Source organism: Candoia aspera, chromosome 8, assembly GCF_035149785.1.
Source record: "Candoia aspera isolate rCanAsp1 chromosome 8, rCanAsp1.hap2, whole genome shotgun sequence".
NCBI lineage: Eukaryota > Metazoa > Chordata > Lepidosauria > Squamata > Boidae > Candoia > Candoia aspera.
In genome coordinates, this window is record NC_086160.1 from 39,960,240 (window position 1) to 39,987,151 (window position 26,912).

Below are 26,912 nucleotides of genomic sequence, written 5' to 3' on the forward strand. Positions count from 1 at the left end.
ACTTTCTAGCTGCATTGCATTTTGGTCAGAACTGGCTTATTAGAGCCAATGTTATATGCTTTGAAAAGCTATTGTGGGTCTTAGCTGAAACTGTGCCAATTGCAAGCACACCAGAATGCACATCATGTTCATGAAGGAGAAAGATTTCCTTATGATTATATCAAGTATGAACGGCCATACAAGGAAAAGCAAACACATCTGTGCTAAGCACTATGATGTCTAGCACGTTATAAATACCTAAGAAAATAAATTCAGAGACCCGATCTTCCTAGATTAGATAAACCTCTGCAATGTCATAACAGACCTCCCTGGTGTTAGAACTACAAAATTCCTGAATTAATTTCATCACTGAAAGTTTGTGTTTGGTTGAAAGAATAGAAAAAGCCTGCTGTTTCTGACTTTATCAACTTTCTCTTATTTGCCAAGTCAGGCAAGCCACATAAACATTAGAGGCAGAGATGCCACCCACTTCATTATAACCTCCCATCATAGCTCCTATTCAGAGCTGCACTACCAGGCTCCAGTAGAACAAAAGCCAGGCCATTCTGTTAGCACTGCTGGCCAGCAATTTTGGACTCTTCAAGGGGAGGTGTTTCCATTCCCCCTACCTGTGCTAAAAAGAAAAACCACTGCAGTGTACAACCTGGGATAGTCCAAAACATTTTATTTCCTGAGTCAGAGTAGATACCCATCCCTCAATTCATGTTCCCAAACTGATAGGACTGGCTGCTGAATATTCAGAGGTACCCTTTCTGGGTAAGGAATGGGTATAATTGCTTTAATAAAACAAATAATAACTACAGAAGGACAACTCTGGGAAAGTTATTTAGTCCCATAATTTATCTCCCACTGTAGTCAGGTAGCTGTCCCTTGGGAAGGCCACATTTTATCATCTTTATTCCTTTTATGTGATGGTTTCATCCTTTAGTTTCTTTCTGACCATTGTAGACACTACTTCTTCTATGGACAGGAGCATATTTCAGAAAGTACAAACAATTAGGCTGTTATACCAAAAGGTAAGAATCAGAGAAGAAGAGGAGGGACAGTCTAATACGTTTCTTGTGCATAAACACAGTAAGTAGAAATTCCCTGATACTATTGACACATCATTAGTATTTCATAATATTAATATTTAAAGACATCTTGGTAATTAGGAACTTTCATATCTAATACTACATCCAGTTATCAGCTACAGCTCTCTCAAGTTGCCACAATAGTGGTGAAAGGTGAAAGGTCCCCTGTGCAAGCACCAAATCATGTCTGACCCTTTGGGGGGATGCCGCTTTTGCGACGTTTTCTTGGCAGACTATAGCGGGGTGGTTTGCCATTGCCTTCCCCAGTTGTCACCTTCCCCAGCAAGCTGGGCACTAATTTTACCGACCTCGGAAGGATGGAAGGCTGAGTCGACCTGAGCCGGCTACCGGAAAATTCAGCTTCCGCTGGGATCAAACTCAGCTCATGGGGAGAGTTTTAGTAGTTTACTATTAGCCATAATAGTAGTATCTCCAATTAACTCCCCACTTTTCTGCCTGCATTCAAGAAAACATGTCATCATTATATGATATTTTCCACTCCTCCCATCCATATTATTGGATGATGTTTGGAGATAGGAAGAAGGGGGGCTGGGAAATTCTCCCATCCCAGTAAAGAAATGGAGAACCACTTAATATGTCATTTTGGCAGTGATTGTATATTCTTTGCCATGCCTACTTCAGCTCTCAAGTTATGTAAATAAATTCCATTGCCTTGAACAAAATTCAGACAGAATTATAGATGATGCTATGAATATCTTTTGGCACAGATAAATGTCTATGTTCTAGTTACACTTGTGTACTCCATGTTCTGTTTGTAAATGGGCAGGGCTGGAACACTCAAACTGTGTAAAACTCTGATTGTTGATTGATATCAACAATCACATGGAAGACAGATCTTCAGAGTTGTCTCCTAACTCCAGCATTAGCAAAGAAACCTTGCAGATTTTTTGTAAGTGACCTAAGCAGGTTTTGAATGGGTTGTTTTATTCCAGGATTTGGCAGTAGGGTTTGCTCTCCTTTGCCAAGGCCAGTTACTAAATTACAGGATTTAACTCTGTTATTGGTAAAATGCAATACTGGAGAAGACAGTGATAGTTCTCAAGACAGGTAAATCTGAAATGCAAAATAACTATATTGTCCCCTGCTGTGTTACTTCTATTTTCTCCACCACACAGTTCCTGTTACACAATGTACTGTACCTAATAAAATAATATATCCACACAGAGAGGAAACATCTAAACATTGAGCTGTATTGCCAACCTCCTAGCTGGATGATGTATGTTATAAATACGTTCTTTTCCTACCTTCCACAATTTTTCCTAAGCCAATTACCATTACATTTTTTTTATATTTTAAAGATTGAATATATTTTTTCTAATCTAACTGAAATAATTTGCCACATAGTGGTGATTATTTGGTATCATTACAAACTGGAATTAAGCTTCAGAATTTTATTTCAGTGAAAAAAGACATTTTTTTTAAAAAAAGACCTGTTTAAAAACAAACAGTCAGCAAATACCCCAGAGTTCTCCACACTATGAATGTTGGTTTAATAGTAATTTGTGGTTTTTTCTTTCTTTATAAAATAATTTATTTAGAAAAATTAAATGGTGAAAAAATATAAGAATGTCAATTCATGTATATATACTGTTGATCAATTATACCTCTAGCTATTATATGCGCTCATATTAATTGAGTACAGGGGAAATTGTAATGAATAGAAAAGTTAATAATTTGTTAGTGGGTTTGGCTTTTCAGAAATTATGCTGTATTCTGCTAGAGCATTCAATGAATTATAACAAAAAGGTAATAGTCAATATAGGTGACTATGATCAAGTGAGAGTGCATTTAACCACTAGATATCCATAGCAGATGGCAACATCTAGACAACCGTAACTAATCTCAAAAAAGCTAAGCAGGATTGGACCTAGTTAGTACTGGATAGCAGAGCTCAAGGAATTCCCAGGAATCTCTGATAGACTAGAAAATTAAAAGAAACCAGACCAAACCAAACCAAAAAGCCCTGGAAGAAAGCAATAGCACAAAAATTCTATATCATTGCTAAGCAAACTATGTGAATACACTCATCTTAGTACCAGGAGTTGAGCTTGACTCTGAGGAGCCTTTACCTTTACAATGTTTGCCCAGTCATCTCCTTGTGTATCCATAGCAGCAGAGGAGCTGCTGACCAGTGTCCCATCTGAATGATGACTATGGACCTCCACATACAGTTAGCCACATCCAGTTACTTCTAGTATTCATACATGCAAATAACACAGCCATGTGGAGTCACACAGTAAGATACTAAGTTCAGCAATACATTCTTTACTATTCTACCATTTTGTCAAGAGAAATGGAAAATTCTGTCTCCCCTTCGCTGCCCAAGATTTCTAATTGTTCTAAAGTGAAGGAAACAATCAGGCTTAATAAGTAGGACATGTATGTCCAGATTGAAAAGGGCCAAAGGCACATTATAATAAAAATTTGCTTGAAAAATATTGACCTACTGTAATTCCACTGTTTACTTAAGAATAAACCCAGCTGAATTCAGTAACACATACTTCCTAGTAAGTGTACTTAAAATTGCCACCATAATTATATAAATAACAATCAATAAATGTATTGTCATATGGAATAAAACATTTTTACTTTCTGCAGTATACTTTCAAAACTGGGAAAAGCAAAGATGATAATATTACTACAGTTCCAAGTAAAGAAGGCCAGAAAGTATTTTAGAGATTCCTTATTGCAATTAGTGTCTGCTAATACACTTCAGGATCTCCAACGGGTTGGATGAGGGTCATATTTTTTTGAACAGGAAGTTGATAAACACATTGAGGAAATGCTGTGGTTAAGTCTCATAATCCCAATATTTTGGGTTTAAAATTGTTGGTGGTTACTTCTACTGCAGTATGCCATGAGGTGGCTATTAGATTTCTCTTCTGTCCTCCTTCCCTCCTTTTCCCCCTTTCTTTAATTATATATTTTTAAATGACATGTCATTTACTTGGTTTTGAGATTTTCTGACTAAAAAATTCCTCTGCCTACAACAAATTACATATCAGAAGAAGACATTCTGAACACTTCTTAAATAGCTGAATGCTAAAAATTGAGTTGTACATATAACAAAACAGAAACACAGATTATCTAACACTGTGTGTGGGATGCAGCTCTAATTCATGCATTGCACAGAAAAGAAACTGGCAGTCTTGATCATACTACACACATCTCCATAATAACAGGGTATAAAGCATACAATTTCAAAGAACACCCACAATGAAAACTACACTTTCCAAACAGAGACTTGTTTTGGACTAAGCTCAGTTAATTGGCACCAGGGGATTCTTCTTGAGGAAGTACAGGACATTAAACCTACACATGTGTACGTAAAATGATAAAGGACCATCATCATTCCTCCTGGAGGTTCTTCCAGCCTAGGACACAGGGCCCAAAGTCAACATTCTATAATCTTTAGCATAAACATACTGCCCACATGTTATCAAATCATTCTATATCTAGTAGCATTCACTAGAGTTATCTTGTTCAGAGCTATAGATTTCTATAAATCTTCATATATTTTATTGACAGCTAACAGTACTACTTTTTTTAGCTTATTCCAACATAGTTTATGGAACTTTCTTTCTGACTTTTAAGAAAAAAAGGGTGATTAAAATCTCCAGTCATTCTCTCAAAGTCTGTAAGAAAGAAACAACGCAATACTATATATTGTCACACTGATTAACTGAACTGAGAGAACAGACATAACTTGGTAGAGAAGTGATATTAATGTAAATCCCTTTTAAGCAATCACAGATTTGTGAACAGGGCATGAATTCTATCAAATTTGAGGGATGAAATGCTCAACTTTATGTAGCTTGAAGTATAGCTGCAATTCTATTTTTTGTAATTGCTGTTTGAATTCTGCTTTAGATTAGACTATTTATGAATTTTAAAGACCCTTAATATCTATGCTAAGTTTTGCATTCTCCTCAGATCAGCTCTGGATCATGTGTATAATACAGAAATGTGTCTTAGTGAGAAGAAAACCACTGAAGCAGCCAAAGGTCTGTCCTGTCCAGGATCCTATTTTTCCATAGGTAAAGGTAAAGGTTTCCCTTGACGTAAAGTCCAGTCGTGTCCGACTCTAGGGGGCGGTGCTCATCTCCGTTTCAAAGCCTTGGAGCCGGCGTTGTCCATAGGACACTTCCGGGTCATGTGGCCAGCATGACTCACGGAACGCCGTTACCTTCCCGCCGAAGCGGTACCAATTAATCTACTCACATTTGCATGTTTTCGAACTGCTTGGTGTGCAGGAGCTGGGACAAGCAACGGGAGCTCACCCCGCCGCGCGGTTTCGAACCGCCGACCTTCCGATCGACAGCTCAGCGGTTTAACCCGCAGCGCCACCGCGTCCATTTTTCCATAATTAGGTTAAAAAAAACAACAAACCATACTGTGGGGTACAAATATTCACCAGTGCTTAAGCCTGTTGTCTACAGATCTTAGAATAACTACTAGAGAAGATGACAAGGCATCCCTTTATTCTAAAATGTAATAGTTAAAAACATAGGTAAAAAATGAATAATTCAAGAATTAAAAAGGGTGCTTTAAAAATAATAAAGAAGCTAAAAATACTTATAACATTGTGATGTTTCATGTATTTAAATGCTATTGGTTCCTAAATAATTCCAATTACTTTCAGAATTTATAGCAAATATGGCTTTGGACTAGAAAGCCACTGTCCAATACAGTCACTTGTATATACAATTTCTTCTGTTTCAAAAAGGCTAATCACACTTAGCATTGTGCTAAATGATAGTTATGGGGTTGTTGTTCTTAGGAGGCTTTGTTTTGGCCAAGTAATAGTCTTGGAAAGGGTTAATACCAAAATCTTTTTAAGAGAAGAACAGAGATATGATACAAATTAACCATGGTCTTCCATTCAAGAAGCATGGATGAACTTTCTATTGGAAATAAAAGCTAGCTGTTCATTACATTATTGAAGGCCATCACAGGAAAGGAGAAATGGCTTTTATTCGGTCCTAGTAGGCAAGAAAGAGCTGACTTTCTCTTCATTTTATACTTCCATATTTCCATTTCAGGTATGATGAACAATTCTGCTGAGGCCCTTTCACAAATATTTATTGCACGTCTATGTGACAAGTACATAGATAGTTGAAAGGCAAATGCATTTTTGTAACATGTAATAGAATGTGCACACATAATAAGACCTATCAATGATACCTGGCAGAAGTCCACTATATGGGATATTTATAGATCACATAATCAGTATCTCACGTAATTCATTCAGGCAGCAATAACAATGGGATAAAGCTGTATATATAAAATGTGAATAAATGAAAATGAAATTAATTTTTGCATTTTTTTCATAAAATATATTTATTAAAATTCACTGTGGTTTGACATGAGTTGAGCTGGAAAACTACATATACCCAATGTATATGTAATTTACAGGGAGAAAGTGAAAATTGTCTCTAGTCTAAACATCCACTGATGATATATCTTTGCTCATATCATTAAATTACAATAGATTGTGGCAAACTGAATTATTCAGATGATTATACAAGCAATCGTATAAGAATATTGTATTGTCTTGTTAAACAAGGTGGAAATCACTTTGTGTAACTGACTTCACTGTGGTATTCAGCTGAAGAAAGAAACAAAGAAGCAGAGGTAGTTCAAGATTTAGGGAAACTTCCTATTAAAATTTAAGCCATTGTGACATGTAAAAACAATTCATAGCCTGGAGGGGAGCATAAGGTGGCTAAGGTCAAGGAGTCTAGCCCATATATTCTTAACAGTCTCTCTCCAGTATCACTCATTTCCCTGACATATGTTTTCTCTTTCATGGAGGTTCTCTCATTCTCCTTAGAGGATTTGTGCTTTCATCATGTTTTCATATGATTTATTACTAAAACACCATTATCATTTTTAAATGGTTGATTTCAATACAGTGTCATAGCTTCCTCCCAACTGGCACCTCCAAAAATAGTAACATCCTTCTCCCATAATTCCAGCTAGCATGGCTTGTCATTAACAATGCTACCTGGAAATTAGGAGAGTTATAATGCAACACATCTGGAGGATACTTGATTAGGTCATATTACAATATGATTTTGATACAATTACTTTTTCAGTTTCCAAGGAAGGTGTTTTCTTCAGTATCTGACTACTCAGACTGCCTAAGGAGGAATGGTTAACTAGCCTTACAGAAAGTTGTTTTCATACATTTATCAAAGCAGTATACAATAAAATGACATACCAGATTTAATCACAAAAGCCTAATGACAAGTAATTAAAAACAATCACATTCATAAAACTGTTTCATAAAAAAATCCAGGGATCAACCTGAAGCAAGATAATGCTTATCATTATTACTAAAATGCCAGCCGTTGGCTCAGATTAATAAAGATGTATATAAATAAGATCTGATTGCAGTTACTAATCTGAAATAAAGATTTCTATCTCAATTTTAACCTCAACATTTAAATTCCATGCTGTTTTTAAATAGATTTAGACTTCAAACAGCTAATCTAAGTGTTAGTTACTTCAGGTGCTGCATTTCTGATGTGATAATATAAAAATAAAATCGTAGAGTTAGAAATTCAGAAAGTATACCATTGCTTTATGATAATCCTAACATAGTACATACCTTTTCATGAATTTTTCTCAGTCACTTAACCATTCAGTTGGTAATACATATACTGAAGTATAACAGGGTCATTTAGCCACTCAGTTTCTAGTTAACACCATTTAATAAAAACTTCCCATTTATCTTAATGAAAGTTTCCAATGTTCATAGGTTAATGTCTTAATTTTGCAAACAAAATTTATTTTTTCTAAAGGAATATGTTGTGACACATACAATCCAGATTAGGGGGAAAAAGGGCTTTTGCAATATGTAATTTATAGGGGAGAATCTGATTTTAATATAAGCAAAAGCTAAGCAAGTGTTATCCTTTTAAACAGCCAATGCAGTGAGAGCTCCCCCTTCTGTATTTAACAGCATTTGATAACAGGGATGAATCTATATCACTGAAATAATTTATAAAGAACTATCATTTTTACTGAGATGGAAAATGAACTGCATAACTAGATCACATTTATAGGTATACATTCAGAGAAAATTGAAAAGCCTGCACAGCAGCTGTTCACTAGTAGCTAGCTGAGTTCAAATCACAGTTGGATCTTAATTCTGATTAATGCACATTAGGCTGAAGCCTTTTATTTTTCTAAATCTCATTTTAAAAGACTTGTGTACTGTTTTATTACTTACTTTCTAAAGTTAAAATTAGGCACAACTGGAAATAGTATAAAACATAACACAAGGTTAGATTTAAAAGAAAGGAGGTCCCCAATGGTAAATAAAAGGAATTCCAACCTTTATTCCACTTTGAACAACTTTGTGTATGTCCAGAAATGGTTCTTTGACTACATCTCCTTCAGGTGTTAATATTTTTACATATCCTTCCTTCTCAAGGATGAAAAGGCGGTGTGATCCATCCCCAGAATGTACTGCTCCAACAGGTTGCCTGAAACCACTTACAACTTCATGGATGCAAAAGCAGTTGTGTTTATGTTTCCTAAAACAAAGAAACAAGAAAACTATTATAACAAACAAACAAACAAACAAGAAAACTGGCATTTATTTAGCATGACACATTTCAACATGAAGGCAAAGTAACTTTCAGTATGCAGAACTGCTAATAAAACTGCTGACTGGCAATTATTTTATAAGCTAGGTTTTTGGTTAACTGTCTACAATATTAGTTGACGTTTCATCCATGGGAGTTTAAACTGAGACATGGAAACAACATCATTTGATGGGACCCAGAAAATGGGCCTTCTCTGTCATGGTACCTGCCCTTGGAACAGCATCACCCCAAAGGACAGTATAGCCCCTATCCTGACTGTATTGAAAAGGTCTTTAAAATCCTGGCTTTTCCCCAGCCGTTGAGCTAGAGTGAGATGCAAGCTTTTTGTATGCTTGGACATATTAGTCTGAATGCTTTTTTCTCTTCTGGACATGCATTGTTCTTTTCTTTGTTACACTGTTTCTTGCTATGTCATATGTTGTCCAGAGTCTTGATGGTGTTGGATGGCCTTATAAATTTGACAAATTAATAATAAATAAATGCATCTTTCTTAATTGTTTGGAGAGGTATCTACTATTACAGCTTAAAAAAAACCTCCACATAGAGAAACAACTAACAAATAAATAAAACACTGCAGAAGAAGAGGAGGTAGAGAAAGAGAGCACCAAGCAAACGAACAAACATACCATTATAACAAATATCTAACACAGATAAAAAGGGGAGATAATATTGAGAGTTTTGTAGAGAAATTAGGTGGACCTGGGGATGAATCCTTGGCAGAGGAAATGGCAATTCAAGTTTCCCAGGGGAATATACTATCTGCTAATGGAATGTCTTTTTGCTTCCATTGAGTTTTGCTTGTGTATTTCCCAAACTCTATGCCCAGAAATTTTCTCATAGCTCAGAAGTCAGAAACACTTTACTATAAAGTAAGAAAAAAATGAGCATGTTTATTCTGCATAAAAATAAAATTTAAAATCTGGCTGGTTTGTTCCTATGGTAATTTAACTTAAGGAAGGCACAAAAATAAAATTTCCTGTCTGCTTTTCTCTCCTGGAGCTAGCTGCACCCCAGCAAAAGCCACTCAGAAGCATTGGGATGATCTCCTGAATAATGTGGAATGTTAATTCCCAATTCTCCATATGTCTCATCCCACACTGTTCAGGAATATTTACTAGCCCTCCAAAAAGCAATTGTTTGAATAAACATCTGAAGTAATGAAACTAATCTTAGCATCCAAATTAATTATTTCAAAGCTAGATAACAAAACATAATTCATGTCAAATCCCATTTTAAGGCAACGGGAAAGGATCTGCAATAATTATAAAAATATTACAGAAATACAAAAAAACTTTACAGAAATATATATTTTTTAAAAAACAGGGAGATTGTGGAAAAATATTTATTTACTTGTTTGCATGCATTCCTACATTTTGTAGAGTATTAGGCAGCACACACATAGCAATACTTTCTTCAAGAAGAATGACCCTGTAAGATAAATTGGACTAGAAACTATGACTGATCCAAGTAGGTTTCCATGACCAAGGATGGAACTGAACCTGGGTCCCTCTGGCTCTGATCCAGCACATTAATCACAATATTACACTAGCTCTCTTTCTCTGCTGACATTTATTTACACTGAAACTTTGTTTATTACATAGGAAGTGGTTAAGGTGTTGGATTGTCATGGAGGTTCACAGGGTGACTTTGCCAAGTACTCTCCCTCAGCCCAACCTATCTCTCCAGGGTTGTTATAGGATCGTTATTATGGTCACTGACTATAATTTTATACAGTTTATAAGAAATAAAAGATCCAAGTTAAAATGCATACGTGTTATTTATAATACAGGCAGGATATTAAATAAATAAATAAATAAATAAATGTAAATAGTAAATAGTAAATAAAATAGCTCAGACTACAAAATAGTTCACACTACTAAATGCTATAAATATTAAAGCTTCACTAAAAAAAATCAAAATACTTAAAACTAATTGATTAAATTGTTAACTACATTGTGAAGAAAACACTGAGATGCTAAGATATTGGGCTACTAAACTACTGAATATTTATGTCTATATGTGTGTATATATTACACACAAACCCACACACACAACATAGGACATAATTGAATTTTTGTATATTTTAAGAGCCAAAAACTAGGAGAATGTTTTCCTGAATAGAGCAATGGCAGCTGAGAAAAATGTTGTGACTGTGGGATCTGGGGATTTTAGGGTTTCAGTCTGACAGTGAAAAGCAAATGAAACAGTGTAATGCTATGAACAGGTAGAATTCTGTTAACAAGTAGAGTTATGTGGGTAGGGCATAAGGTGATCTGGAAAGGACAGTGAAGGGACATGTGGGCTAGAATCTCAGGTTCTGCCAACTGACGGGCACGTTCACTCTACAAAAGGGATATTATTTTACCTTCTCTACAATATCACATTAAAGACAGTAAAGCAGGCTAAGGAAAGAGCTCTACAGTGCATTGGACAGGTCATACTGAACAGGTAATTTGGTTGGTTTCCTGTTTATATCCTGCCAGTATTAATTGCCTAGATTACCATGTTCTACCTACAGAGTTATGTCAAACACATGCTACCAAATTGTAGCTCTAGCTCTTGATAGCCCCATGGCCCTGAAAGCTTTACAGAAAAGTCACACTGAGGTAGATCATTCTGAATTTTAGTTCTCCAGAAAGAAGAAAAATTATCTAGAATTGCTGGCAGTGTAAACCTTCAGCCAGAAATAGAACTGGCATAAGCAGACCCTAGATTCCAGTGGGATCCTTCTGGTTTCTAAATGAAATGCGACTTTTTAACGGCAGCAAGGTACTTCAAATAGTGCTCTAATGAATCAGGACTGGATAATATTATATGCCCATACCTGAGAGCCATGCAGTGTTTGGCAAATAGATTTGGCTTTAAAAGTTTTATAGATGAAAGTATGTCATTACCTCCTTTTATATGAAAAAAGCTCAGTCTGTTGTTGGCCTTGTCAGAAATAATTCTATTCAGACCAGGTTCAAAGGGTTGGAATACTACGGCAAATTATTTAAAGGATGAAACTGGTATTGTCATGAGTAAGGATGGCGAGCAGGGGGCTCCCATCCAGACTGTTAAGCGCATGCATAGCACTGAGGAATTGGTCAGCCATTCAAAGAGACACAGATCGGGACTGCCTTAACCTTTGGGGTTTATATGTCTGGGTTTTTCCCACGCTTCTTCAGTTTGTTAGGATTCCTGTTATGTACAAGCAATAAAACATTAGAGACCAGTTCCTTGTCTCAGCGTGTTTCCTGGCTGTTAGGACAGGTATGTATTATTACTGCTTATTGGCAATTGACATTTGTGATGTCTTAAGTCATTTTAAAAAAAGACAAAATTCTGGTTTTGGAATAATTTATTATGAGCTTTTCTTCCCTATAGTAATCACTAGCACCCATAGACTTCTTCTGAAGCCACGCTGAGTTAAGGAAAGAATGGCTGGATCATCAGCATTGAGAAACACAGCCAGCTGCCTATTGTCAGGTTTACTATGGTAGAATCCTGCTTTAATTAAGGTAGTGACCATTGAGTTTACATAGATATTAAAAAGCTCAGAATATATCCCCATTTTACTTTTTTATGAATTAAGATATCTGCAGAAAGGGGATTACTACTACCACATCTAGTTTACATAATTGTATTTCTGTGTAACATCCTAATTAACTGAAGTAATCTCCAATCTTTGGATGAATGAAACAACTTTCTCTAGGGATGGAGTCAAAATCCAGTTTTGTATCAATAGTGCAACATACTGTATATCAAAGTGTGCTTATATTTCTCTGCTAAATACTATAAAATAGCACATTGATCCAATAGCACACTGATCTCTCTAAAGGCTCCTTGTTCATTGGTTAGAAATTTCCCCTAATCTAGCCAATCCAGAAGTTTACAGAAAGCATGGATATAATTTAGTGGGAATGCTTAAAAGACTGATTCGGCAATAATTGGAAGGGTCCATTGGCTATTGCCTGTCTTAAAAAGTGGAACAGTAATAAAGCAATTCCAGTATTTAGATATTGGGGATGTGTTACTAATATCTGTGAATAGAAGTGCCAGAGGGGGATCCCACCAAACAATGCTGCTTTTTAGCAACTTAGCATATCAGGTTGGGTTGGTTCCTCTATGAAAAAGTAGTAGGAGGCAGTGCTATGTGTACTGCCTTGAGGTAAGATATAAATCAAATAAATTAACATATTAAAATGAATTAGCAGAGCACAATACAGAAATCAGAAATAAAACTGGGATTTAAAAAAAATCTGGAATAAATATATGAAAGTTTGAACTGGATCATTGTTGGACATTATGTAACCTCATACTCATGATGACTATAAACTCTCATTGCTAAAAATACTGGTTGAATTTCTCATTAATTTCAAATGACCATCGAATATTGGCCACATATGAAACAATATTTTTAATTGCACTAAATTCAAACAATCTCATTCCATTTTTTATCATAAATGATTATGTATAGTCACATGGAGTAGGTGAAATCAGGTAGGATATAAATTATGTAAATAAATTATGTAAATAAAATAACATGAAAATGTTGAGTGGAAAGAATAAGCAGGAAAACGAGTGATTTTTTTCAACAAATCAGAAGAAATATTAACAAGTAAATTTGATAAGATTTCAGACAAGACATTTGCAATATATTTGATCTAACTATTTTATGAATCATTAGTGAAGTATGTATTATGAAAGAATTCATTATTTTAAAGAAGACATTGCTAGCCAAAGCAGGAGAAATCAGCATCTGGATGACATAGCTAGGGAGTATGAGCAGAAACTGACTCAACACATTATCAAACTACAAAGATTTGTCAGGCTTTCTGAATTATAAATTATTTATCTTTATAAACCTGCTGATATCTTCTCCTTTGCCATATTCTTCTATTTGATCCAAATAATTAGAAGCTGGTCCTCGAATTTGTTTTCTTGGGAAATCTGGAAAGCAGAAGCCACCATCTTTTCTTGCATAGTAGAAACAAAAGTCATCAGCAGTAATTTGGAGCAAACCTTTAAAAAGGAAGGAAAAAATGTTTAGCAAATTAGTTTTTGTTAGTTCCTATTTAGTCTTCTGCTACTTTTCTACAAAAGACAATATCCAAACACCTCACTAGATATTGTTCTGGTTCACACGTAATGCTTAACCATAATGTACTTTCTGTATTTTGAGGTTAGTACGATATGAAAACCCATATATTATGTATGATAGAATGGAACAGAATGACTTGCAAAAGTCAAAAGGAATTCCAATTTAGCATTATGGGTGAACTAGGCCACTGACTAATTTTGATATCTTACACTTTAAAATACTAATGTCCTTCCCACAAATGTACATAAGCATATTCTTTATCTTTCAGAAGAAAACTGATATAGGCAAGTAAGGCCAAAGAAGTTTATTCATCTTCGAATCTCTGCAGTACAATTAATAAAAAGAAATTTAAGGCTTGAAAAATAGCAATTACCCAAAAGTTCCCATCTCAAGGGAATCATTCAAATCAGAATTTATGGAGAGAAGCTTTCCAATAATGTTGAATACAGACATCATATTTAGAACAATTATATTACATAATACAGATTTTCATTCATTTTTGTATCCTATAATTACCTCATAAGTGAATTTTCCATCAATATAAACACAGAGCCTAGAAATAGCATTGTTTATTATACATTCAAATCTTCATGATGAGTGAATGCTGAAAATGACTAATAAACCCAAACAGAGTACATCAGTGGGGCCTAAGAAACAGCATGGAACTTTTTCCATTGGAACTCTAATTATTCTGCTGGAAGAATATTTATCTCTTAGAGTCTTATGATTTCTTAGAATAATTACAGATTACCTTATTGGTCTTTAATAGAGCATGAACAACATGGCTGTTTCCACAGGTCTTGGGTCAGGGGGACTGGGGGAGCCTTTTGCCTGTTTCTGTATCTTACTGGGGCAGGTGTGAAGAATCAGTTGTTTCCTTCCAGATGATTATCTTTTTGCATTTTATTTTGATTGTTTTACCCTTTTTACATGTTAGCCACTTAGTGTCATTGGAGTTGGATGGCATTGAAATTTGAAATATAAATAAAACAAATAAATACATTTGTCGTTCCATTCCACTGACTCATCTGTAAATTCTAGAATGAGCCCAGTGTGACTCTATGTGTTAGACAGAAGACAACAAAGTGAACAAGTTAGGCAAATACAGAGACAGGTGTGGTATAACATGTTGGATATGGATGCAGTTCCAACTCTACCAGACCCACCAAATCGGGGAGGTGGAGTATGTTATGGGTCCCCCCCATTAAGGAGGTCCATCTAATGGGATTGAGAAGAAGGGCCTTCTCCATGGTGGCTCCCTCCCTATGGAACATCATCCCTGCAGAGATCAGATTGGCCCCCATGCCCTGAAGACATGTTTTTCCAGCGGGCCTGGGGATCCCAGATCAATGCGGAGCCCATGAAGTGGTTTGTCTGTATTGTATTGTTGCTGCTGGGGTGGGGGTGTGGGTGTAGTGGGTTTTGTATTTGGGCTTTTATTTTTGTAAGCCGCCCGGAGTCACTGTAACTGAGTTGGGTGCAATATAAGTCTCTTTAAATAAATAAATAAATAAACCCTTGCTTAGTTATTTTTTTCTTAATCTAATTCACAGCATGCATGTCAGTCTAAAAGCTTTAGAAGAAAAGTAGATACCCTTTAATTAAAAATAAAAACCTGTCAAGTATTTGGATGTATTATTTGCTACATATTATTTTTTTATTCTTGAACAGTTTAATAAAAATATTATAAATACCATATCGTGAGTAAACAGGTCAATAATAAATCTAATTAGAAGTCATGACAAAATCTCAGAATTAGGAGCAGCAATCGAACACTCTACACTGCTTATTTATTTATACATGTTTTACAAACAACCAACAACAAAAATATTCATAAAGATGCAGTCAGTGAGATCCTGAAGAACAACTGACCCTATGGAATGAAGCCATCTATCTTTCCAGTTTGCTGAATTTAGAACTTTCTTACATTAAAATGTATTTAGGTTATCAAAATCAAAAATAAGGACAAAGTGGTCTTGAAAACTAAGATATATTCTAAAAATTCCTTTAAAAAGTTAATCGCTTTTATGCTGGAGTTGATTTTCAAACATGCTCCAAACTTGTAATTGCATTGGATTTTTACAAACTTTACTGAAGACCATCAATTTCCATCGCTGATTTGGGGACTGATTTTATGATTTTTGAAGTAACATTAGGAGATTTAAAATGTATTTTTCATAGCCAACATATTACAGTACACTTGACACAATCCTTATAAAAAACTATTGTGTTCTGTATGTATGTATTATGTTGATACAAATTATATACATATTTCTATAAAATATGTGATTGATTTATCTTTTGTCCATAGAAAAAAAAATCAGCCTAAAACTAAAACATACATGGAGATGCTCAGTCTTATGCTTTGAATACTCAGTAGAATTCTAGAGCATATAATATCTTTATCAATTCATCTAATATATTCCACCAATTCTATATTGCAAAAAATGAATATATGAGACACAATTTTAGATAAATATTTCAATATATTTATTCACCAAAAAACAATACTAGTGGATAATTCTTCTACATAATGAATTAGTGGGAGGGACTTGAAATAAATTAAAAATGTCTTTGTGGAACAAATAGTGCCAAGCCCACTTATTGATATTAAATATCCACAAACACAAAGACTGCAGGAATATTTGTCTTCCAGCCATACCTCACCTATGACAAAAATATACAGGCCTGCACTCCCTTGATATAAGCTGCAAAAACTAAAGCCAGAAACACTGCTGCAACCCATTTGTCTCAACCTACCTTCTTTTCTCCTTGTATCATTCTACCATTCCCCATTCTTTTCTTCCCTTCCTCCCCTTTTAGAAAAAAGTAAGACTGTTCTTGCTAAAGGACTGATCTAATTGCTTATAGAATGCTTTTGAAATTGGGCTGAAGGTTCTGTGAATTTGAATGGAAAATGTAAGCTGCCCTTGCACTACAGGATACCAGTCTGTAGGAACCTATAAATTAACCAAAGGAAGAGAGACCCTCCTTATTTCTTCAACTCTAAGTTACAGTGTTACATGAAGAATGCAGACCAACCAAGAATTCACCAAGAATTCATTAACAACTCCAATCCACACCAATATATTATAATAGCTTAGGTTCTGCTTATTCATATGGATATCCAAGTGTTTAGAAAGGTGAAATGTGATACATGTCATCTAAGACACCCTATTAGTAATGTTGGGAAATGGAATATTTTATTCATTTCACTAAAAGGTATGGTATCAATTCTGCTGCATAATAAAAGCAAACACTTCAGCAGACAAAAGCTGCATCACTAAAAAATATTGCGCACAGCTCTTGAAAAGGAGCCGAGTAGGATCATGGCTGCTTAGTTCTTATATGGGAACATGAGGAAATTCCAGGGTTGTAAATTAGACTGGGAAGTTAAAAAAAAAAAAATCCCCAAACAAGGCAGTGGCAAATCACTTCAACTCTTTGCCAAAAATATTGCATGAGTGCTCAACTTAAGGTCCCTTTACTTTCTTACTAATATAATTAAATAGCTATACTAGACATTTTTGTTTTCCCTCTCAGAAAGACAGTAAATATCTTTGTTGAATAAGTCAACTATTGAAACATCTTACTCAGCAATCAAAACTATGAATCTTGATAATTCCATCGAAATGAGTATTCAGCTTTTAGAAAAAGCAACGAAGGGCCTTGTGATATTTTAATGACTAATACATGTATCAGGGCATTAGGATGTTTCTTATGGATTTCAGATCTTCATCCATAAAGTCTGTGCCATAAAATAACTGTTAGTTTTGAATTTGTAGTTATGTTTATTGCAACAAACCAACTTGGATACACTTCTGAAAATGGCTAAATCTCTAAGAGACAGTAGAAATTAAATAAAGTATAACAGTATCTATGCTTTCTGAGAGTAAGGTTCTGCTCTTAAGATAAATATTTTCAAAAAATTGTTTTATACTTTATTATTAAGCTTTCATTTGGATGGACCAGAGATAAAAAGGCACAATATAAATACAGCAAAGGCCTGCATTCTAGAGCACATTTATTTTAAAAGAACAAGTGCGAAGATTTTATGTTTAAGGTAATTGCATTTTACAGTCAAGCCATTTTTGGTTCCAGAAGTGGGAACCTAATCTCAGAATAGCACTTTGATTAATAAACACATCATTCTGCCAAACAGATCAGTTAATTTGATTGGTCGTGGGTATGCTGCTTTGATGGGGGGTCAATGTGACCCACTTTACGAGTATATTCCTAGAATTATTATCGGGGTCTGATTGAGATAGAAAATCCTGTTCTAGTTGATAGTGCAGCATGCAGGGCTCAGGCCTCTGTTCAGGGCTTAAGCGATATTTTCATCTGGTTCTCTTTTTTAAGGCAACCTGGGTGGTCACAAAAAGCACTTGACATCTTGATGCACTTCAGCAGTTTTACATATACACAAACTCTGTAGGAAAATAAATTTGTCATTTGTCACCACATATGTTGATCTGGGGAGTGAGGCTCTCTCAACTCCAGCTCCTGTGCAGCTCGGATGCCTCTCTCCCTGCTTCCTTCAGCATTTTATTCTTTTCATTGTGCGAAAGCAAATTTTCCCCTAGAATAATGACATTTGTAGGAAAAATAGAGTGTTGAAGTTTAGCAGATTACTGTTCATATGTTTGCTAATTAGAATTATATTTATGTAGGGGGTTGTTGTTGTTGTTATTATTATTATTATTATTATTCAAAATAACCTCTCTTGGAGCCCTGCAGCATGAGCCAAACATTTAATCTAATCTGTTATCGCTGCTCAACAGGCAGTCTTGGCAACCGTGATGTATTCTGCTTTGCTTTGGGGAATGCAATAAAGAGCAAGGAACAGCTGGTTTAAGAAAGCCTAAGAAACATCTCTGTAGTTTAGAGAGATAATAATAATATTTTCATATTTGAACAAGTTTAGATACATGCTAAACCACACCAAAAGCAACTCTTTCGAAATGTTTCTTTAAGTCAGTCGGAGAACACACCCCCAAGTTATTTGTCCATGGGAGTTCAAAGAAATAAAGGTATACACAGTAAGTGTTTCTTAAAAGTTTTTCTTAATTTATTTCATATTAGCCTGCTGCCCTTTTAAGCTCTTTTTGTGAAGTTTTTTAAAAAGCTGTATTTATTTCATAGATGGTTATTGTTCAGCTTAAGATGTGGTAACACACTTGTAAGTACTATTTAAAAACAGTATAACAATTACTATTCATGTTTTATAGACCGCATTCAGAGGTAATACCAAATTATGGATGGAATTATGTGCATAAAAATGGGAAGGATTTCTAAATTTCTTTCCTGTTTGTTGGAAAACCATAGTGCTCTGTTGCATTCAGGTTCAATATACTGTGGTTTCTATTGCAGAGCTTTTTGAAATAGGCTGATGTATGACAGGAAACCTAGGACTGCATGCAGCCTCCACAGTCTTAATTTGGGTTTCCTAGATTCCTTCCAAACATTGTCAGCAAATTGTTAACTTTTGTAGTTCCATCTTCCACATGCCCTCAATATCCTAAACTATAGTTCCTAGAATTTTCAGCCAACAGTAAATCCCATTGATGTTGGAAAAATTGTCCTAAATTTCTCTGGATTATACTCCTGTGAGATCAACATAGATTGGATGGCACAAATTCTCTTTTTTGTCTTACAATGCATGAAGAATCTCATTTACAATATTGTGGTCTTTTGTATTTATGAAAAGCCACTGTCTGCCTGATGTGTTTAACAACACCGTGGAATTTCTCCAAGGCCTATAAATCAGTTGAAAGTTTGATTTAGCCTTCTTGCATCACTACCAAATTATCTCTCTTATATGGATAAATGTTTGGAGTAAGTTTACAACCCATATAGTATTATGACTCAAATTTGCATCCAGGCTGTTGTAACATTGTAATTTAATTTTCTTTGGTAGACTTTGCTTATCTTTCCTTTGATCATTTGTTGAACTGTACGATCTTTTTTCCTCCCTGTTTCACTTTCACTTCAGTTTTTTTTCTTCTGCTACCTCAGTTCTTGTATTTTTTTTTTAAACATTAAGATCTAAACTTTATCTTAAGCAATAATTGATTTCAGTATAAAAAACTGTTGGAAGGAAATGTCATAGGAAACGAGCCATGACTGATAATGTGACAAATCTTAATGGTGGATTATTGACCAAGATGCTAATTATAATTTCAATACAAACACTGGCTCATAAGAATGTAGCTTAAGGGAACTTTGTGCTTTCTAAATGTTTTATATTAAAATTCCAAAATCTCCCAGTCATGTGACCAATGTGGGAAATATGGGAGATGAAATTCAAAATGTCTTGAGTTCAGGCTAACTAGATATAACTAAGTCTCTGGTCATCTGATTTTTCCATTGTAAGAAAGTATTCAGTTTATTTTAAGATTATTCCAAGCCATGACCAAATTAATCTTTATCATAATAATGATCACAACAAATCTATTGAAAGAAAATAGCTATTAAAATTGCTCTGTAAACATTCAAGGGGTGAATTATTATTTATCACATTTTGGTAGTGCCTTTCTTCAAAGAATATGAAAGTGTAAAATACGGTCCTCCTCATTTCATTTTATCTTCATAACAATGATCTGAGGTAGTAAGTAGTGAGTGATCCAAAGAGGGCTTTGGGACTGGATCCTAACTGCTGGTCTTGTAAGAAACTGAACCCATTTTCAGTTTTAATTTCCATTTTTCTACACATATCTCCACTGAAAAATAGAAAACAGTTCTTCAGAAGCAGGACACTTTTGAATCAAACCCATCAGTTATAACAACAACTGGAACGTAATGAATACTACCTTCCAAGTCCTCTTTAAAGAATGGTTATCAAGTTCAAACCCAGGGATTAGATTTTTAACTTATTGGAAGTAGAAGCTGAGTTACTTCCACCACCACCCCAAGTCAATTAATTCCTGAGAATTCCCCAGGTGGAAATTAGAGGGTACCTTCTAAGGCCATTCAACTGCATTTCATATGAGGATTCAGCGTAGACTGCCACCCATTGTCTGCCTCTCTCCCTAGTAGGTCTGTTCTGTTTTGAAGCTAAACACATCTTATAGGGCAAGTAGAGCATGGCTGGTGCATCTTAGCACCTCACTCCTCTCCTCCTCTGCAGGGCTGGGGGCTGGGCCACCAGATCTTCCCATTGCCGTTCTTGTGCCTTATGCTTGAAGCAAGTACAACTAAGAAATTCCTAGGACAATTAGAGGTGAGGTGGGGGTAGGGCAACTAGATAAGTTGAGCTCTTTCTCTTGTTGTTGCCCCAAAATGTCCTCCATAAACTCAGGCTCTCACTGCTTTGGTCAGAATTACAAAGAAGCATTTCAGTATTGCACGACAAGCTGCATCCACTTTAGGATGTGTGTAATATCACAATGCATGGAGAAAAGGAGTGGGGCTTGAGGCATGATGCTGGGACACTGCTTTCATCAGTCTGACGTCGCTTGCTTCCCCCCTGGGAATCAATTCACATGGATGGAAACTGCTGGCTCACTAAAGGAAGGCCTTGGCTACCATCTCTGGCTCCTGGGGCAGAATACAAAAAAGACTAAGGAGCAGGTGGCCAGCAGACTGACAGCATGTGCAAAGAAAGCAAACTGGTTGGAGACAAGAGTGAAAATAAGGGGTTGACTCAGTGGTCCACATCGCCCTGAAATAGTTGCAGTGTATGCGCAAAAAGGTTGGGAAGCCTGTGGGGAGCCCTGAGAAATATATCAGGGAATTTTAAGGACTTTATTTATTTGTTTGTTTAGGCACTACCTGACTCACAACTGACTCTGGGCAGATCACAGTATAGCAAAGCAGAATCAAAATTAAATAACACAATACAAAACAAATAAGATGGAATTCCAGCCACTCATCAGAAAAACATCTACAAAACACATCCCAGAAGTGGCTCCATCCACTTCATCCACCCTACCCACAAAGCCTGGGAAAACACCATCAAGGTGGGAGCCCTATGGATCTCAGGAGGGTTCTCCTTCCTGAGGGCAGATGCCATGGCATGTTTCCTGGGTCCTCAAAGGTGACACTGTTTAATTGAAGGGACAAGGAGTATGCCAACCCTGCTGGCCTGTACCAGTCAGGCAGAAACCATGAGAAATAGGCAGTCCCTCAAATAAACTGATCCTATGCTTTGTGTTTTACTAAACTGCTTTTGTACCATCTGAGGTACATGCATCCATGGTTGAGGAACAGATCTAGATGACATTTTAAAATCAAAATCAGTACTTTCCTGATAAAGAACATGAGCATTCAAGCAATGATTTTTACAATGTATAAGAAATTTAGGTAAACATATGGTGACCATATTTTCTTGGAAAAAATAAAGGACAAATCTGAAAAAGCAGCAAATCAGAAAGGGGTTCATAAGAATAAAAAAAATCAATTGTTTATGTTGATAACTTTGCTTTACAAAGGAAAATTGAAGACCAAAATCAAGAAAAACGTTTTAAAAACACATATTCTAATAAAAATATCTAAAATCAAACAGTATGTGTAAATTTATTTTAAAAAGACAATTCAATTTCCATATTTTTCACATGAATGTGAAAGATTGTGCATTAAGTGGTACCATTAGTACAGTAAAAGTTAAATGATCAAAATAACAGACAAAAGTGAGTTTTTGGAAAATAAATAAATCTAAAGGACAGCTTTATGAAATAAAGGACTGTCCTTTATAATAAAGGACGTACGGTCACTGCAGGTATACATTGCTTCAATCTATTACTCTTTTCCAATATTTTACCTGGGATGTGACCTCTGCAAGTGTAATAGAATTCTTTGCAGTAATCCTTGCACAGGAAAGGAAGGGCTAATTCTCTTTCCAATGCTTCTTTCACAGTTGAGTGGAACAGATTCTGAGCATTCGGTGAACAGTGAGCACATCTGATTTCCTGCAGCAGCTTCACACATTCTGTGTTGTTGGTAACAGAAAAGATCTGCAAGCCACAAACCAGAGACATATAAGCTTTCTTGTATCGTGCAAAGCACACTGCAAACGTATATAAAAAGTTATGCCAATTTAACCAAGATTTTTACTGGTTATATCTATTATATGTAAAAACAATAATGTCACAATTCTGGCAATGACTTTTAATCATACATGAGATCACACAGGTAATTAATAATCTGATCTGACTAGATTAAAATATAGCTTCTGTTTAAAAATTCAGCTATATCCTATACAAGTGACTCCTCTCACCTAGCTCTTATTTGGCCCTATGAAATCTGATTTGACGGCACACAGAATAATAGTTTGCATATGGTTGCAAGTTGTTCTACCCAACATTGAGTAGGTTGCCTCTTTCTGAGCATGGCTATTTGATATGCATACCTGTTACACTCATGCCCATGACAGAATGAAAATGTTAACATAAGAATTAGAGAGTTTTTGTATATGAAGACCAGGTTGTGGAAAGGTGCTGATACATCTCTTTCACTTTGACCTCAGTAGAAAGAAATACATAGAATAATAAAGAGAATTTATTCATGTAATAAATAACACAACTCTGGCTCCCTTCTGCTAATTCTTTGTATGGAAACAGAACACAAAATAGAAGTTATGATGTGCATCTCTTTTTCTACTAGCATTTAGCAATGAAACAAAAAGTGGTACGGTATGACTGTTTATATGTCCGGGTCTAGTTGTAGTTATAACTCCATAATGTATGTTTTGTTTCCACTGAAAGGAAAGAGTCTTAAATGTGTGAAAATTACATACTACCAATTCATGTTAATTGAACAAAATGTCACAAACAATTAAAGGATAACTCCCATTTATGTTGACAATTATTGTAATACTGAAAAGCAATTACCCTTAATATAATACTGTAGTATACTGTATTATACATGCCCAAATACATGCCCAGACAGTATTTTTTACTGAATGCTAAGATTTAGCCAATATTTTACACCTATATGTTGACAAAAATACTTATGTCATCTTTATAAAAATACTATGGACTGACAGACACCTAATATATATATAGAGCCAAAGACTTTCCTTCCTATTTATTTGTTTATATTAATCCAAATATATTTCTATTTATGGATAATGCAAATTTACTACAATACTCTAATAGAACTAGAATGTACAAGATACCACTATCAATTTACTCTTACATAACCAGTCAGTTTAAAGTTCACAAGGCTGTGTTGCACAGTGGATAAACGTAGTCGTATAAACAAATAATGAAGTTAATTTTTATACAAGGCAAGTACTGTTATATTTGAAAGATCATATAAATGGTATTATGTGTACATGTTAAGGACAGTCTCACTTTTCTTCAACTTCATGTCCTTTCTTGATTCTAATAATTGTTTATTTAAACTTCCTAAAGTATCTCTGAAATCAGAGCTTCTCTGAGATATTTCTTCAATCAAGAAAAATGGAAAAGCCCAGTTATCTAGCCTTTGGCTCAGTTTGGATGCTTGCTTGCCTTCCTTAGGTCTGACAGAATCATATACTAGAACAGTGTTTCTCAACCTTGGCAACTTAAAGATGTCTGGACTTCAACTCCCAGAATTCCCCAACCAGCATGCTGTCTTCAAGCTGCCAAGGTTGAGAAACACTGTACTAGAGACACATAAGATAGCAATAAATAGATATGCTATAGGATTTTGTGTGCAAACTATACTGGGTTTAAATGCACCATCATGCACCATACAGAAGACAGGAAGGATATGCTTCCATGGACCTGTTTATGTGCATCTTAACTGCAGAGTACAAATATGGAAATGAATTACACTGATGTACAAATTTAAACTAAAACAGCTGTGCAGCCAACATTCACCAATAGAGAAAAATAACAGTCTGGGCTGCTGAAAACGATCAGGTTAATTGAAAACCAATCAGATGGCAAATCTAGGTGGTGTGAACTAAGCTGAAGCTGCAGTAGAAAACTATCCCTAAAATACACTTGAAGTAGAAACTAGCTACTAGTCATGAGTTCCTAGGCATAGAAAACAGATCATATTTTGTTTGGTTTTATGATGCCACAAAACTTGTATTTTCTGTCTTGGAAAAAAAATGCACTTCAAATGTTGTGAGCATTATGACCCTACACACAGACACAGACGTACGTGTTTGTGTGTGTGTGTGTGTGTGTATTCAGCTTGGATTTTTTTCAAAATGGGTAAATATCACCAATTGTTCATATTTCTACCCCTCCCACTGAATTTATATTGTAAATTGAACTGTTAAATAATGTATTTTATGTGAAGTCTCTTGACCCACATAAATGATTGAAAGGTTGTTTATAACTAATATCAGTTTGAAAAACTAATTTACAAGTATTTCAAGGGCCAGGAGCAACAAGATTCATCAAAAGATTCAATTGATTTATATCTACATAATGTTCTTTAAAAGATAAGTGAGGGTGAAATTAGCAAAGATTATTTATGGATCTTGTAGTATTACCATCTTCATATTGCTTTGAACTGTCAGCTACCCATCCGAAAATTGCCAAGTTCATTCTGACAGAACAACAGCCTACAGAAGAATTGCCAGAAGAATCAAAATGTTGGGATACATGGCAAGCTATCAATGTCTAATCAGAACAGAGTTGGCAGATACTTAGAGGTAAAGGATGACATACAATATAAGTGCAGGATTCGGTGGATATTGCCTTTAAAATGACTGGATATTCCCTACTTAAAAGAACCTCTAGTACTAGAAGATGAAGTTAGATCAGCACTCTGGTCATTACCAAGTGAGAAGGCTACAGGAACTGATGGAATATCCACTGAAATATGGCAAGCAACAGAAGAAGAATCAGTCAAGGTACTAACTAAGCTTTGCCAGCAAATCTGGAGAACAATACAGTGGCCAACAGATTGGAAGACGTCAATCTACATTCCAATACCAAAAAAGGAGACTTAACAGAGTGTGCAAACTATCGTACAATATCCTTAATTTCACATGCTAGCAAAATAATGCTTAGAATCTTCCAATGCAGATTAGAGCCCTACATGGAAAAAGAGGTGCCAGATGTTGAAGCTGGCTTTAGAAAATGCCGAGAAACATGAGACATTATTTCTGATGCGTGCTGGATAATTGACAAAACCAATGAATACCAAAATCAAGCCACTATCTGCTTCATTGATTATAGAAAGGTCTCTGATTGTGTTGATCATGTCAACCTGTGGAATGTGCTTAGAAAAATGGGAATCCCAGAACATCTCATTGTCCTTATGAGAAACTTATATACAGGTCAGGAAGCCACAGTACAGACAGAACATGGTGAACAGACTGGCTCCAGATTGGCAAAGGAATGAGACAAGGCTATGTGTGTGTGCGTGTGTGTGTGTAAACAGGATTGGAAGAAGATGAGCGTGATTTTAAAACTGGAGAAAGAAACATCAATAACCTGTGCTATGCTGATGATACTATCCTGACAGCCAAAAATGCAAAGGATCTGCAAGCTCTAGCAATAAAAAGTCAAGGAGTGAAAAAATGTAGCTAAAATTACCTATAAAGAAGGCCAAACTAATGACAATGGGTAGAACAACGAGGCTTAGAACTGACAGTGAAGATATCGAAGTGGTGGACAGCTTCTGCCTTTTAGGATCAACCATTAACAGTAAAGGAACAAGCAGTCAAGAAATACACCGTAGACTAGCACTTGGTAGAGCATCCATGAAGGCTTTGGAAAAGATATTCAAATGCTGTGATGTGTCTGTACCTACAACAGGGTCAGCTGTAGACATTTTGATGCCCTAGGCAAAGTCATATTCTGGTGCCCCTTATGGTTATATTTAACCCTCAGGTGGGTGCACTGGTGAATGGAGTGTGCTGTTACCGCTTTTCCAGGTATAACTTCGATAAGCTGATAGTCATGCAACTTGTTTGCTCAGTACCTTCCTATCAGACCTTGATCTTGCTTCAGGAATATTATCAGCTTTCTGAGGTCCATAGCTCAGGAATAATAATTTCTTTTTCATAACTTGCAACTTCTAGGTTGCCTAGGCATAGAACCAGCCCTGCCTACAAAGATCAGAATCATGCAAGCCATGGTATTCCCTGTGACACACTATGGAAGCAAGTGTTGGACTTTGAAGAAGCAGGATAGGAAGAGTATTGATGCTTTTGAACTTTGGTGTTGGAGA

The 26,912-nt window shown here is 35.6% G+C and overlaps 1 protein-coding gene across 1 annotated transcript in view; it reads right to left on the reverse strand.

The window, feature by feature from the left end:
• Positions 1 to 26,912, reverse strand: part of HHIP (hedgehog interacting protein) — an 85,378-nt gene that overhangs the window by 46,723 nt on the left and 11,743 nt on the right. The window contains exons 2-4 of the mRNA XM_063309781.1: positions 22,552 to 22,744; positions 13,558 to 13,714; positions 8,437 to 8,638 (exon numbers count right to left, since the gene is read on the reverse strand). Coding sequence (XP_063165851.1) covers positions 8,437 to 8,638; positions 13,558 to 13,714; positions 22,552 to 22,744 — 552 coding nt within the window. The remainder of the gene's footprint in view (positions 1 to 8,436; positions 8,639 to 13,557; positions 13,715 to 22,551; positions 22,745 to 26,912) is intronic.